The sequence below is a fragment of the Hyperoodon ampullatus genome, assembly GCF_949752795.1.
Source record: "Hyperoodon ampullatus genome assembly, chromosome: 19".
Classification (NCBI taxonomy): Eukaryota; Metazoa; Chordata; class Mammalia; order Artiodactyla; family Ziphiidae; genus Hyperoodon; species Hyperoodon ampullatus.
In genome coordinates, this window is record NC_136932.1 from 10,543,340 (window position 1) to 10,559,436 (window position 16,097).

Genomic DNA, 16,097 nt, shown 5'->3' on the forward strand with positions numbered 1-16,097 from the left:
TTTTTTTTTTTTTTTTTTTTTTTTGGCTGCACTGTGTGCCATGTGAGATCTTAGTTCCCCAATCAGGGATCACACCTCTGCCCCCTGCATTGGAAGCATGGAGTCTTAAGCACTGGACTGTCCCGTGGAATATATATATATATATATATATATATATATATATATATATATATATATATATATTTATATTTATTGTTTGTCTATTTATTTATTTAGGCTGCATTGGGTCTTCGTTGCTGTGCGCGGGCTTTCTCTAGTTGCAGCGAGCAGGGGCTGTTCTTCGTTGTGGTGTGCGGGCTTCTCATTGCGGTGGCTTCCCTTGTTGGGGAGCATGGGCTCTAGGCGCCTAGGCTTCGGTAGTTGCAGCACGCGGGCTCTAGAGCGCAGGCTCAGTAGTTGTGGGCGCGTGGGCTTAGTTGCTCCATGGCATGTGGGATCCTCCTGGACCAGGGCTTGAACCTGTGTCCCCTGCATTGGCAGGTGGATTCTTAATCACTGCACCACCCGTGGAATCTTGATATATGAAAAAGGACAGTGTGGAGCTGCTTTGGTGGGATGGGGGGTTGGGTCACAGCTACATTTGCTTAGCTTCTCTTTAGAGGCGTCCAAATCTAGGGAGCTCCCTTTAAAACTTCCAGTCCGCTGCCGTGATGGTGCAGGCCCACAAGGCCGGAGAGGGGGCATCACGGAGCTCAGACTCAAAGCCAGGTTTCTGGATCCCAGTGCCTCCTGTGTTCTAACGCTGCTCTGCCTCAGTGCTGGAAAGTTTTTTCTTTTCAGAAAGACGTGAAGATGCTGATGAGATTAAGCATCAGAAGAAGCAAAAACTGCCAAAAATGGCCACTTGAAAAATAAGCCTAGTCAAACAAATTTCCATTGAGGAAGAATATTTAATTACTTTTTAGATTCCTATCCTTCCCCTCCCTCTTCCCCTAGTTGTTCCTCAGCTTTTCTTTGGTTGAGTACTTTCTGTGTATTTTGACATGCTAGAATACATTTCAGAAAATAACACACTTTTTTTTTTTTTTAATCATACTACGGAAAGTTTCCCTTTTCTGACTCTTGTCTTATAACAAAATGCCCCAAACTAAATGGTGCTAGATTACTTAAAATATAATAATATCCTATTACTCTCTTTGTAAGTAAGAACTAAATGTTACTCTTTTAAAATTCAGTATATGAATTTGCCAGATTATATCGTACATTTTTGTTCCTAATCTTACTAAATAATTTTAAATTGGAAAAGTACTAAAGAAGAAAGATGTTAATACATACATACATACATACATACATATATTCTTGTTATAAGAAAACTAGGGTTTCCATAATTTCAAACTTTTTATCAAATTAGCATTTTCTTAAAAGAAAGTAAAGCTGATAGTCTTTTAAATTTTTTTTTTTTGTAAGGAGTAGGATTTAAAAACAAACAAATACAAAGCACTGCTAATTGCCTTTTCTAACAGGTAATCCTTTTACCCAGTGAATTTACGTGCTAAAATTGAGCCCCTTGATGTAACCCCAGGATATATAACATTTATAGATAGAAAACATCAGCTTTAGAGGAAAGAAAAAAATGCTGTCTTTATAATTTTTAAAGTTCTGATATTTGGGTATAAATATAAAAGAGATGAGATTACCATAGAATGAACTCGAAAGGGATAAAAGGTTAGCACCTACTATTTTCTCAACAGCTTGGTAGATACTGGTAGAGAAAATAAGATGAAGAAAGATCAGGGGACTAGATGGACCTGAATGGAATGAATGTTCGGGAACAATGGAGAAGTGAGAGAATAAATTAGGAGTATCCTGGAGGAGTTCTAAGAGACAGGCCAAAATACAAAATGTTAATTTTCCATTTTGTTTACAGGCATGCATGTAGGGAGTACCGGATTCACAAAGAACTGGATCATCCCAGAATAGTTAAACTGTATGATTACTTTTCACTGGACACTGACTCGTAAGTGCTATGCCATTTTAGCTTAGCAGATAATATTATTTTCTTGCAGTGTGTTGACTACTCATGGAATAGAGTTTAAATCTGGGTCCAGGAAATGCTCTCTGAGGGGACCAAATATACTTATGGGCAAATGAGCATATTTGAATTCAGATTTGGGCCAGCAAGATGTCTCTTGGCCACAGGGTGTGTGCTGTTGTGTGCTGGTAAATGTTTAACAACCAGCTTGGTGGGGAGAGGCATAGGGCTGATTTGTACTGTTTGCCAATTTCTGTGTTATAAGTACTCTGAACATGTCCAATTTAAAAACAACAACAAAAAAAGCAGCTTTATTGATATATGTTTACATACATACAGTTCACCCATTTAAAAGTATACAGTTCAGTGGTTTTTAGTATATTCACAGATACGTACGTTGCAGCCATCACCATAGTCAATTTTAGAACATTTTCACCACCTCAAAAAGAAACCCTGAACCTTATGCTATCGTCCCCCTATTCTTCCACCCCCACTCCCTGCTGTAAGCAACCGCTAATCTACTTTTTGTGCCTATAGATTTGCTATTCTGGACTTTCATATGAATGGATCATATAGTATGTGAACTTTTGTGACTGGCTTCTTTCACTTAGCATGGTGTTTTTTCAAGGTTCTTCTTGTGTCATGTATCAGTACTTCCTTTTTATGACTAAATATATTCCATTGTATGGATACACTACCTTTTGTTTATCCATTCATCCTACCAGTGGCTTAAAAGCCAGCTCACAAAAGTCCTGAAAATTTATCAACTCTCAGAAACTGGCACTAATTGGTGCCAGCATACCACCGAGAAGCACCAGTCAAGAGAGTCTCTGCCCCATCCTGGAGACTCTGATGAACACTGATGGGCCTTTTAAAGAAGTGCCAGCAATGTGACTTTATCACAGAATGAGAATGAATGTGGCGTAGGGCAATGCTGCATCCTAAAATATAAGTTGGTTCAGAGGCTTATAGGGATTTCAGTCCAGCCCTCTCACTTTATAGGTGGAGATTTGAGGACCAGGGAAGTTAAATGACTTGTCTGAGATCTTTAATAACCGTAGGCATTGTTGTATTTCATTACTTGGTATAGGTAAGCTCTAGACCTCTTGGTTTATCCAGGCGTTTAGAAATATTTCAGCATTTGGAAACATTTTCTCTGTTGGAGTCTGAAATGAATCAGGAGAACATACCTAGGTCTGGCCCACAAGTGTTTCCCTCCGCCTCTCAGGCTGTTGAGCCTGTTCCAGACAGCAACTGTCTCAGAGGTTGCTGCACAGAGAGCCGGCCGACATTTAGAAGTGGCCCCAAAGGGAGACCATAATTCCCTTTGGAAACATCCACTCAGGGATTTCCCCTTTCCAGTCGGGTGCACCCAGCACAGTCATGTGTGTAGCATGGAGTGGGGTTCAGAAAACCCCACTCTAGTTAGAGAGCCGGTTTCCACAGGGTGGCTTACTATTTTGCTTTCAGTAAGTTCCTTGAATACTAGGAAGGACACACTGCCCCCCCACAAATGTAAGTAAAAAAATCGTTTCAAAAATAAATATAATGACTCGGATTATCTGCTGTTTTGAATTGTATACACACTTTTAACTAATCTGAGAAATTGAGTTGATTCTATGCTATTGTTAAGTTGTTTACTTTGTTCTTCCTGTTGTGTGTATGGTGAATTTTTATCAAAAGTAAGTCAGACCATTGTTTTAGAAAGTCTTCTGAGAGTTGTTTGGGTATTAAAAGTGAGATTTTATTTTCAGCTTGCATTGGGTCCAGAATAAATTCACTAAGCATGAGAGTCTATGCCTCAGATTTCAGCATATCAGATCAGAGAATCTATAAATTTTAGGCATATTTTCTCAAATAGGGTGCTAGCATGCTAGGACATGCTGTGTTTCATAAGAAGCATAAGCTGTTGTTCAGTTTAGGGATCCCACAGGACTGTGTGTGTCCACATTTTGTTACTGTGCTTTGTGAAGGCCTCAAATTGCCCAGAGCCCCATAGTGCTAGTCCTGCGCCTGTTTAATCTTAGGTGAGTTGGCCCTTGCAGATTGTATTTACCAGGCTCCTTTGTCAGTTGTTATTCAGTGGGGTTCAGCCAATGGGGAGATAGGTGGTGGTGGGTGGAGACCCCTCCGCCCAGCTGTGGTTGCAGTTTCCCTTGGTAAGTCTGGTTCTGGTTGCACCACCTCCTCCCTTTGGCCCTCTGGCCTTAGGGTGCTAATGCCTTCCTGCTCTAGATGATTTCTGGGGTGCTCACTGGCCACTTTGTCTTCTCAGCATTTCCGTCATTGCTGGGATTAGTTCACTGAATTAAAGCCCCTCTGTTTTAAATACTGGTTTTTATTTCCCAGCTAGACCCTGAGTGATTTACCCATATTGTCACAGCTTAGAATAGTTTAAAAGGTATTCATCTCTCAGGAAGCCTTCCTTTAGCTTATAACTGCCTTGGAAGATAGACACATGCCCCTTAATGGCACGAATGGTATGTAGTTTTAAATTTGGGTCTGTATGATATATATACAGTGGAATATTACTCAGCCATAAAAGAAACAAAAGTGAGTTATTTGTAGTGAGGTGGATGAACCTAGAGACTGTCATACAGAGTGAAGTAAGTCAGAAAGAGAAAAATAAGTACCGTATGCTAACATATATATATGGAATCTAAAAAAAAAAAAATGGTTCTGAAGAACCTAGGGGCAGGACAGGAATAAAGACGCAGACGTAGAGAATGGACTTGAGGACACAGGGAGGGGGAAGGGTAAGCTGTGACGAAGTGAGAGAGTGGCATGGACATATATACACTACCAAATGTAAAATAGAGAGCTAGTGGGAAACAGCCGCATAGCACAGGGAGATGAGCTCAGTGCTTTGTGACCACCTAGAGGGGTGGGTTAGGGAGGTTGGAAGGTAGACGCAAGAGGGAGGAGATATGGGGATATATGTATATGTATAGCTGATTCACTTTGTTATAAAGCAGAAACTAACACACCATTGTAAAGCAATTATACTCCAATAAAGATGTTAAAAAAAAATTGGGGTCTGTATGATATACTGATACAAGTGAAAGAAAAAAACTCATACTGTGTAATAATACATTTGTTAAAACCATCAATACTGTACTTTAAAAAGCTCTTTTATACCTTGTGTGTTTAGCAAAGAGAAATCATAGTATGTGCCAATCTGGCAGGAGAGGTAGTATGCAAACAGCCCTTGGGACCTAGGCAAACCCTAGATTTTTCCTCACTGTCAGCACTTGAGGTCATATAAAATGTTTGCAGTGACAATTGTGTATTTGATCATAAGGTACTTGTTTAGAAATGGAGCATTGTGTAGACAGTAAAAGAAGTATCTAGTTTAAATACATTACGGCTCCTGTCAGTATTGTTACAGTCTTGATTCAAGAAGAGGTATGCCCTGGGTGAACTTTAGCACAGCAGGTTCCAACAGGAAGGGTGCAGACGCTCTTCACCAAAAGAGTAAGCAGTTTTCTTCCGGTAAACCACTCAGTTAGCTAATACTGAATAAAGAACAGAAGAATATTTTAAGGAGCAAAGAAGAAAGAAGTAAGAAGCTAATGACCTGACGTTTTCAGTGGGGCTGGTTTAGACTTAATCTACTTGCTCTTATCCCACGGTCAAATGTTGGTTTATTTGTGTTTAGGTTTTGTACAGTATTGGAATACTGTGAGGGAAATGATCTGGACTTCTACCTGAAACAGCACAAATTAATGTCGGAGAAAGAGGCCCGATCCATTATCATGCAGATTGTGAATGCTTTAAAGTACTTAAATGAAATAAAACCTCCCATCATACACTATGACCTCAAACCAGGTATGTCTAATTTTTAGGAGACAGTATTGGTAGTATTTCTTTGGTCTTATAAGTGACTTTTAACTTTATAAAGTTAGGGGACTTGGCCGGGGACCAAGAAGGCCTAATAACATCTGACTTTAAATTGCCTGGGTAGTGGGAATAAGAGAGTCCCAGCCACACAGCACTGGGTTTATTAGGAGGGTGGGTCGTATTAAATGCTCTGGAGAAACAATGCCCTTGTCTTAGAGCCAGGGCAGTTCATGACGTCAGTCCGATTAAGAAAGAACTGCTCTGGCGAGCTTGGTTTGGTTCCTCCCTTTACTCACACTGCATAGCAGTTCCTCTTCTCCAAGTCTCTCTGATAAGTGCCCCCACGTTAACAAATTATTTTACACATATGCCTCCCATTTCATTAAATTCCGAGTGGAATTTTCCATCTTTTCTCATGGTTACTGTCTAACTTTGATAATCGCCAGTCGAGTAGAGAGCAGTTAGACTTCTTACTTCTGTCTGTTGTTGTCATTCTGAGCTGTTGCTTAGAAGTCTGCCTGTGTTGTCTGTAGACAGCTCTAACCAGCTGAGCTTAGGTGTTGGGAAGATTCCCATTTACCTCCTGGTGGGCACAGTTGTTAACTTTGCTTTCCTCTTCTGATAGCTACATGTTAAATCTCACTATTCACTGTTCTTTAGTGTTCTAGTGTAATTCAAATGACTAAAAAATTCATCACAATGAAGTGATTTTTTTTAAAAGATGGCTATTGTGTGATTGGGTTTTCTGTCACTGAATCCATTACATTTTCCTGCCCCAGGAGCTGTAGGTGGCACTGTGGTACTAGCTTAGATTCCTTGTATGTTTTCTTTGATTTTTTTTTCCCCCCCTGAAACTACTGTCCTAAACAGGGTGGTTAAGAGATCCTTACTGAAAGTTCGGATGTAACTTTCCCACTATTTTTGACCAACCATAGAAGTGATACTTTACTTTGGCTAGTTAATTATTTTTTTCCACTGCTCATAGTGGTGGTTTTGGCACATTAAGCAGGTGATTCTTGGAAAAGAGAAATTTGCCGCCAGACACTTACAACTCTCCCCTAGCATCCAGAGTCCAGATCTTTTTATTCCAGAGATTTAAATGTTTGCTGTTATATGTAAGAGTTTCAGTTCAGTTGTCCTCTTCTTGCCTGTTATTACCTTGGTTTATTTTAATTAGTAAGTTTTTTATTCATGAAGTTTTTTATCTTTTTAGGTAATATTCTTTTAGTAAATGGTACAGCATGTGGAGAGATAAAAATCACAGATTTTGGTCTTTCCAAGATCATGGATGATGATAGCTACAATTCAGTGGATGGCATGGAGCTAACATCACAAGGTGCTGGTACTTACTGGTAGGTACCTGGGAGATTTGTCAAGTTGGCTGATGGAGATGTGGCTGTGCTATACTGAAGTGTTGGTAATTATTAATTAAACTACATCCTGTCTGCTTAGGCAAAAATGCTGTATACCATAGTAGACTTTCCTCTCCAAATAGTTACTGTCTTTTCAACAGTTTGACTCTTTGTATTTACATGAATTTGCTTAATTTTTCTTTCTGTTCTTGAAAAACCATTGAGGAAGAGATTATGTGTGGCCACGTGTTTGAGTTGTTTGTTTCCTCTGTAGGTTTGTCCCTATTGAATAGAGAGAGGATGAGGTTGCTCATGTGTATGTAAAGAATGGCCTTAAATTCTTTTCAGAATTTCAAATGCAGGTCTCTCTCTTCATGAGTTAATGGGATGAGGGATTTGTTTTTAGAGTTGCCCGAGGATGGTGGACTCTCAAGAGCTAAGGAGTTATGAAGATTAGGATGTAAAATAACCATAGCATCCCTTGAAATCTAAACAGGAAAACACGAGCATGGCTTACCAAGAATTTGTCCATTTCTGGCAGCCACGTTCTAAAAGGTTTTGAGCCACATTTCTTCCCATCTGTTGTCACTCATCCACCCCCAGCCACCCCACCCCAGCTAGCTCTGCCTGCCTGTTCTATGCCCTATCCTACTCTGCCGAGTATTACTTTTGACAGTGAGAACCATAAAAGATACCTGCAGCTCAGGCATTTGACTTTGTGATTGTAAAGGCATGTTAGCAGAGCTTTCTTTTCACTTCTGCAGTGGTGACACAAAGCCATACATTGGAATGTGTAATTCTGAACATGGAAAAGACTCCAGTAGCACTAAGGGAGGGGGAATACATACTGTTAAACCCCAGGGTCAGTTGGCCAAGTCACTTATGTTTGAGACTGAAGGGCCCTGGCCCTTAGCAGATTAGTGACTCTCTCGGAGTGAGGTTGTTGATCTGAAACAGACAGAGAAGAGGGGGACGTCAGTCCTGGTCTTACCACTCCCGTCATATTAAAGAAAGACTCGATCATATCCTGATAGAAACACCATGTACACAAAAGTTTCAACTTTCCCTTGCTCCGTATTGTTTGTGGAGATGGTACCTATAGTGAAAATCAGTCCCTAAATTAAAACTTTGAGATTCTAGGTTTAAAATAGAAGCTACATTACCAGTGTTTATTCACTTGGTGGTTGTTGTGGGTTCCTGTCAGTAAATGATACAAAAATATCTGTTGTTGCAAGTTCTGGAAGCAGGTCTATACCTCTGCTATATAAATTCACCAGAACTTGGATTTTAGCTTTTCATTTGATAGCTTGTTCTTTTTTAAAGGTAAAGATTTTTCATGTTTAAATTATCTCATTGCTGCCTATTGCTGTATTTGCTAAGCTATAAAATTCAGTGGTTGGAATTTAGATAAAAATATATAATGTTTGGGATTTGCTTCAAAGTAATCTGGGGGAGGTGGAGAGGGGTATATACAAACAAAGATTTGCCGCATCTTGACAATTGTTGAAGCTGGATGATGTTTACTTGGGGTTCATTTTACGATTCTTTCTACTTTAGATCATATTTGAAGATTTTTTTTTCATAATAAAGAGTAAAGTAGAGAGGGAGCTACTGAGAAAATTAATTTTATGGGTTTCTATGAAGGCTTAAAAAGTCTCCATATTGGTGTTTATAATCACCATCCTCAATATGTCATCCTCGTATTATGTCCCAGAGACACACAGATACAATGGGAGGACATAACAGATTTTAAGTGATTGTTTGTGGCATTTGGTTGTTCCAGAATTCTTCTACATGGAATACTACTTTTAAATAAGTAACCCCTAGACTAGGCCTTGAGAATCATTTTTCTCTATGAGGATTTTATCATGATGGCGTATGCAACTATGTTTGTTTTTTAAACACAATTTAGTGCAGTATCTTAGAACTGTCTTCTACCCTTCCTCCCAGAGTCCTTGATAGGGACTTAGAATGCTTATTATTTGGGTGAAGAACTAGTGTATTTCTTCATTTATAGATGGGGAAACTGAGTCCTAGAAAGTGATATGCCAGATTTGTACTATTAAGGGACAGTGTCTATTTGGCCAGATTATTGCTCTGCATTTGGATAAGTCCAACAACCTCTGTTCTTCCTCACCACAAACAAGAACTTACTTTTTCCCCACTACTTCCACCAAAAAGTTATAAGTACATTAAAAAAATCATTTTAGAATCAAGGTTCTATTTGTTATTTATCCAAGATCATATTTAAGTTATGTATATTAAAGAATCAAGAACCATGAAAACTTACGGTTCAGGGAGGTTTTCGTGGCACTTGGAAGAGCGGTTCTTTTTATATTCTTTTGTTTATATTTTTATTTCTTTGCCTTTCTCCCCCACCCCGCTTTGTGAGTTCTCTGTCTATATTTTCACTTTTCAATGTGTGTTTTGGCTAAAAGCTTTTGTTGTGAAATAATAATCTAGGTCAGTGGTCTTAATCATTTAAAAATGACTGTTAAAAAGGAACAACGTGAAACTAAACTTCTTTAAAAAAAAAAAAAAAGCCCATCATCTGAACATTTTCTGCCTCTCAACTCTTGTGATTCCCTTCCAGCTATACATTTAGATTTTTATACCAGAAGCACAGCGGGGTTTATAATAGTTTTTCACAGAATTGATTTTGCCAGCATGAAATCTGCAGAAATCAATTTGTTATCTTCAGAATTCTGCCTTCCAGCTGTGCTATGGTGAAGACTCCAGGCAATGAGGAGAAACATATTTATTTGGTTTCCTAAATGCTAAGAGGCACTTACCTTCCACACCATACAATTTGGTGTGGTTGGCTGTCCAGCTAGTCTTCTTAGAGGCCAGGGGTGGGTGGGGAAGGAAGGAATTCAGATGAGGATTGAGTTGGGCTAATAACTAGTAGTTTTTTTGGCTTTTTATGCACTATTTGTTAGTCTTCCATAAGCCCCTGATCACCCTTAAAGTAGGGAATGTAAAATATCCTTTCATAATATGAACTTTAATGTCACCATTGACTATAATTGTAGTTATTTTTAGTCTAGATTTCCAAAAGAGGCTACCTTAAGAAGACAGAATAGCCACTCCCCTCAGAGATTTGTACTGGGTCCTGAATTCATTTGGACTTTTAAAGGAGTAATTTATTTTGGAGATATCTTCTTCTGCCAGCCTGAAAGGAAATCACACCACTTCTAGTTGTATTTTAATGTTTGTTGCTGCAGCTGTCATAAAAGGGAGTGCACTTCTTTTGTGCTCCCTCTCCTTTTTTTTTTTTTTTTTTTGCGGTACGCAGGCCTCTCACTGTTGTGGCCTCTCCCGTTGCGGAGCACAGGCTCCAGACGCTCAGGCTCAGCGGCCATGGCTCACGGGCCCACCCGCTCCGCGGCATGTGGGATCCTCCCGGACCGGGGCACGAACCCGCGTCCCCTGCATCGGCAGGAGGACTCTCAACCACTGCGCCACCAGGGAAGCCCTCCCTCTCCTTTTAAAAACTTGTAGAATGACACCTTATATTAGGCACAGCACTGGGAAAGGAGGCTGGGGTGGGTAAAGTAGGAACTAGGGACAATATTCACCTCTCTCCGTAAATAAGAAACGTGTATTTTAAGGCTTTATAATAGGACATTGCTGCCTCCTTAAGTTAGAGTGTCTTTTCATCTACTTTATCCAGATGGGTCTGAGTTGGCTTTTCAACTGTTAAGATTCAGATATTTTTATTTCTAACAGGGTCTTTATTTTGCCTTTTTGTAAATGTCTTAGATTTATACCGTCTTTTTTCTAAGAATTTTTATTTCCCTTTTGTCCCAGGTATTTACCACCAGAGTGTTTTGTGGTTGGGAAAGAACCACCAAAGATCTCAAATAAAGTTGACGTCTGGTCAGTGGGTGTGATCTTCTACCAGTGTCTTTATGGAAGGAAGGTAATGTAGACGGTTGGATGTGGTGTCTTCTGTCTTAGGTGGTGCATGTACACGGTGGCATTGTGTGGATTATTCTCTTGGAGTTAATCATTGGGTTATACAGAATGGAATCCTGAAAGTTGTGGTTTGAAGAAAATACAGACTTTAATTATAAAAGCTTTATGCATAAGCAGAAATTTTCAGTCCCAGGGCACCTAATGAATTCAGCGGGGCTGTTGAAGACATGCATTTTTTGCTGTTCTCAGATCCAGTCTATGTTTTGATTCTGATAATATGTACAGGGAAATATATGAAATAGTTTACTAAAGTATACAGTCTTCCCAAGAGCAATTCTTAAGGGTCCCAAGAATTGAAACTTGAAAAATCTGCAAGGCTTCTTATTGCCAACCACCCCATTAGTTAGAGCTTTTATTAATAAAAGCATGCTTTGTATTTCTGTACTGGGGAGGTGACGTCAGAAAGTACTCATTGTCTGTTACTTCTGGTAAAGGTGATATATTATTTGTGTAAGTAAAAACGTAGATGGTAAACTACATCTAATGAATTGTCACATTTGTGTTTTCCTTATGAGCATAATATCTTGTATAAATGTATATATTGGGATCCAGTTGTATATTTATATTCTTATTTCTGCTACCGGTGTGTTTTAGCGTTCCCCATTGGGCTGTGGGTTTAAGATTTTGGGGAGTTCTACAACTCCCTTAGACTCCTAATATTTTGATTCAAATCTCCAGACCAAACTCTTAATTCAGATCTCAGCTTCCTCTTTAACTTCTCCTTGGGCTTTGTTTCTTTATTGTACCTATCTAACGTGGGCAAACTATTCAGAACTAATAGGGGTTAATTATTATTTATACTCTGATATTGTGGAAGTGCTGCTGATAATGGTGGTCGAGGTTATCTAGAAAGAATCGTGATCTCAGTAGAAACACTGTAGAGATGACACTAGGTGTGAACTTATTTTTTTTAGGAGTTTATTAGAAGATAGCAATTTGTGGCACAGATGAAGCCACTCACTGAGTAGCCCCGACTCTGTTTTTTTCCCCACTTTGTCGGTACCCCTCTCCTCTTTCACTTCCTTTCCATTTCTTCATCTGTGTCTCGGGTCTGTCAGTGGCACACATATATACTGCTTAAGCCCACAGGTATCACTCAGGGCAAAAGAGGTTGCTGGTTCCTGCTCTGAATCTTCTTTATCTTTGCTGTAAGCAAAGCCTTGCAGAGGTGTTGTGATATAGCAGATGCTGCTTCTGGTCCCAGCTCTGCCTTAACCTAGATGTTGGAATTTGAGCAAGTTACTTAAGCTCTGAGCCTTTCCATCCATTATCTATAAAATGAGAGAATTAGAGGGGATCATCTCCAAAGTTCATTCTAGCAGTTCTTGTTGAGATTTGTCTTCTCCTTTCCTTTCTCTTTGGTTTTGAATTGTATTCTCTCTCTCTCTCTCTCAATTAATTAATTAATTAATTAACTTATAGCTGCGTCGGGTCTTTGTTGCTGCGTGTGGGCTTTTCTCTCGTTGTGGTGAGCGGGGGCTACTCTTGGTTGTGGTGTGTGAACTTCTCATTGTGGTGGCTTCTCCTGTTGCGGAGCACAGGCTCTAGGCATGCAGGCTTCAGTAGTTGTGGCACGTGGGTTCAGTAGTTGTGGCTTGCGGGCTCTAGAGCGCAGGCTCAGTAGTTGTGGCGCACAGGCTTAGTTGCTCCGCAGCCTGTGGGATCTTCCCGGACCAGTGCTCAAACCCGTGTCCCCTGCACTGGCAGGTGGATTCCTAACCACTGTGCCACCTGGGAAGTCTGTGTTCTCTCTAATTTTAACCAGAGGCTTACCTTTGTTTGTTTTGTTTTTATATGATAGCCGTTTGGCCATAACCAGTCCCAGCAAGACATTCTACAAGAAAATACTATCCTCAAAGCTACTGAAGTGCAGTTCCCGCCAAAGCCAGTAGTAACACCTGAAGCAAAGGTAAGTTTCGACCCATTGGCCAGCAGAAATGTCTGCTTTGCTTTCTCTATTATTTCTCTGGGTAATTTGTCCAACCCCTACCTTCTTCTCCCCATCTCTTCCCACAACAAACATTTATTGGGTGCCTATTAAGTACTAGACACTGTTCTAGGTAGTGGAAAGGAGCTGTGACTGTGTGACAGTGAACTACACAGACAAGGTCCCTATACTTACGGAGTTTACACTTTACTAGGTGAGACGAACAGTAACTAAAAATGAATACATTTCAGGTGGTGATAAATGTTTTGAAGAAAGCAAATCAGTGGGCTTCCCTGGTGGCACAGTGGTTGAGAGTCCGCCTGCCGATGCCGGGGACACGGGTTCATGCCCCGGTCTGGGAAGATCCCACATGCCGCAGAGCGGCTGGGCCCGTGAGCCATGGCCGCTGAACCTGTGCGTCCGGAGCCTGTGCTCCGCAACGGGAGAGGCCACGACAGTGAGAGGCCTGCATACCGCAAAAAAAAAAAAAAAAAAAAAAAAGAAAGCAAATCGGAGTAAGGGAGTAGAGAGGGTGGAACCCCCTTTTTTTTTTTTTTTTTTTTTTTTTTTTTTTGCATTACGTGGGCTTCTCACTGCTGTGGCCTCTCCCGTTGCGGAGCACAGGCTCTGGACGCGCAGGTCCAGCAGCCATGGCTCCCGGGCCTAGCCGCTCCGTGGCATGTGGGATCTTCCCAGACCGGGGCACGAACCCGTGTCCCCTGCATCGGCAGGCGGACTCTCAACCACTGCGCCACCAGGGAAGCCCAGGAACCCCCTTTTTTGATGCCATGGTTGGGGAAGGCCTCAGTGATGAAGTAACTTTTTTTGAACAGTCTTGACTGATGTGAAGGTGGGAGCTATGTATAGATTTGGGAGAAGAATATTCTGAGCAGAGAGAAGTGAATAAAGCTCACATGTGAGTGTGAGCTTAGCAGGTCCACAGAGCAGTCCGAGCAGAGGGGAGGGTAGTAGGAGGGGCAGCAGGATAGATTGTGAACTGATGGAAGGCAGTTGAAGGGTTTAATCAGGGCAACTTTGTGATCTGATTGCTGTTTCAAAAGCCTGCCCTGGCAGCTGTGTAGAGGGAAAGTTGAAGGCAAAAGGAGTTTATTTGATTGGTGTCCATCCCAAGAAAACCTTCCAGCTCCAGGTATCTCACTAAGAAAGCTTATTTTTTTTTATTATTTTTTTTTGTGTGTGGTACGCGGGCCTCTCACTGCTGTGGCCTCTCCCGTTGCGGAGCACAGGCTCCGGACACGCAGGCTCAGCGGCCATGGCTCACGGGCCTAGCTGCTCCGCGGCATGTGGGATCTTCCCGGACCGGGGCACGAACCCGTGTCTCCTGCATCAGCAAGCAGACTCTTAACCACTGCGCCACCAGGGAAGCCCAGAAAGCTTAATTTTTAAAGGCCAAGGATCCTTATGTTCATTTCTGTGAATTTGTTATTTTCCAAATGCTCTAATAAAGCAACTATTTGTAGGTGTCTTTGCTTTTGAAAAACCAGGAATTTTATTAATTAAACATGAAAAAAATAGAAAATCAGTAGTTTATTTTATGTTTTAGATATATTAAAATAGACTTTACTTTTCAGAGCAGTTTTAGATTCACAGCAAAACTGAGTGGAAAATAAAGCAATGCCATATACTCCCTGCTGACACAGCCACCCCATCCGCGGATGCACAGCCTTCCCCCTGTCAGCATCCTGCACCAGAGTGGTACATCTGCTATGATCAATGGACCTACATCCAGGCATCATTACCACCCGAATGTAAAGGATGGACTTTGGATGATAATATTTTAGATTTTTAAAAATTGATTCAATTTAAAATAATTATATTGTATGGCTGTGATTAAATAGAACTGTCCGGTTAAGAAATAGGAGAAGACAGATAATCTATGTAAGGGCCTTTGTGTTTAAAATTGTAGAAACTGAGGCTACACAGCTCTTCGTACCTAGCACAAAGGAAACCTCCATGTTGGTAGTGAATTAGGATTCCGAATCAGTAAGTTTTTTTTTTTTTTTTTTTTTTTTTTTTTTTTTTTTGCGGTACGCGGGCCCCTCACTGTTGTGGCCTCTCCCGTTGCGGAGCACAGGCTCCGGACGCGCAGGCTCAGCGGCCATGGCTCACGGGCCCAGCCGCTCCGCGGCATGTGGGATCTTCCCAGACCGGGGCACGAACCCGTGTCCCCTGCATCGGCAGGCGGACTCTCAACCACTGCGCCACCAGGGAAGCCCCGAATCAGTAAGTTTTTATGTCTGCAGTACTCTTGAGGAGACAAGTCCTGTTCAGGTTTTCCTTTACTACTTAGATGTAGTAGTGCCTGATCATTTGCCTGCTGATCTTTCAGGGAAAAATAAGATACACCGAGAAAGCATTTACCCATCTGTGCTACACCGTAGCGTTAGTCAGTATTGGTCTACTCACGCTGCACATGGTGATAGTTTGTCAGTACAATTTCCACTTCCTCAGGAAGTTCACACGAGACCGTGGTTTGTAGATGCAGAACTATGAAGTTAGACTGTGCCCATGCACATCAGCCAAGGCAGAGAGGGGGAGTTTTACATTGGTCTTTGTGCTTTGGGGACAGAGATCTTTAGAGGTCATGCCCTGTGCCCCCTCAGGAATGGCTCAGGCACCTTCGCTGGGGAAGGAGCCAGTGGCCACAGAGAGATGCTGCTTCTGGCACGTCTCTCCTGGGTCTGCCTAGTGGTTTCCGGGCAAGGCCCTAAAGCCCCTTCTCTTTAGGAGACGTTTGTTCTGGGCCCTGGCAGCTGCTACAGAACCTCCTGGGTTCCCTCTTGGGGTGCCAGGATTATCTGCTTCAGGCTTCTTCAAGAAACTTTCCTTTCAGGCGTTTATTCGACGATGCTTGGCCTACCGAAAGGAGGACCGCATCGACGTCCAGCAGTTGGCCTGTGACCCCTACTTGCTTCCTCACATCCGAAAGTCGGTCTCCACAAGTAGCCCTGCTGGAGCTGCTATTGCATCAACCTCTGGGGCGTCCAATAACAGTTCTTCGAATTGA

The 16,097-nt window shown here is 41.5% G+C and overlaps 1 protein-coding gene across 4 annotated transcripts in view; it reads left to right on the forward strand.

Moving 5' to 3' along the window:
* TLK2 (tousled like kinase 2) overlaps positions 1-16,097 on the forward strand; it is a gene marked incomplete at both ends in the record, with an annotated part of 107,224 nt that extends 91,127 nt beyond the window's left edge. For all 4 annotated transcript variants that reach the window (XM_079724597.1, XM_079724598.1, XM_079724599.1 and 1 more), the window contains 6 exons: positions 1,868-1,957; positions 5,631-5,800; positions 7,026-7,164; positions 10,975-11,086; positions 12,944-13,051; positions 15,924-16,097. In XM_079724597.1, the coding sequence (XP_079580723.1) occupies positions 1,868-1,957; positions 5,631-5,800; positions 7,026-7,164; positions 10,975-11,086; positions 12,944-13,051; positions 15,924-16,097 (793 nt within the window). The remainder of the gene's footprint in view (positions 1-1,867; positions 1,958-5,630; positions 5,801-7,025; positions 7,165-10,974; positions 11,087-12,943; positions 13,052-15,923) is intronic.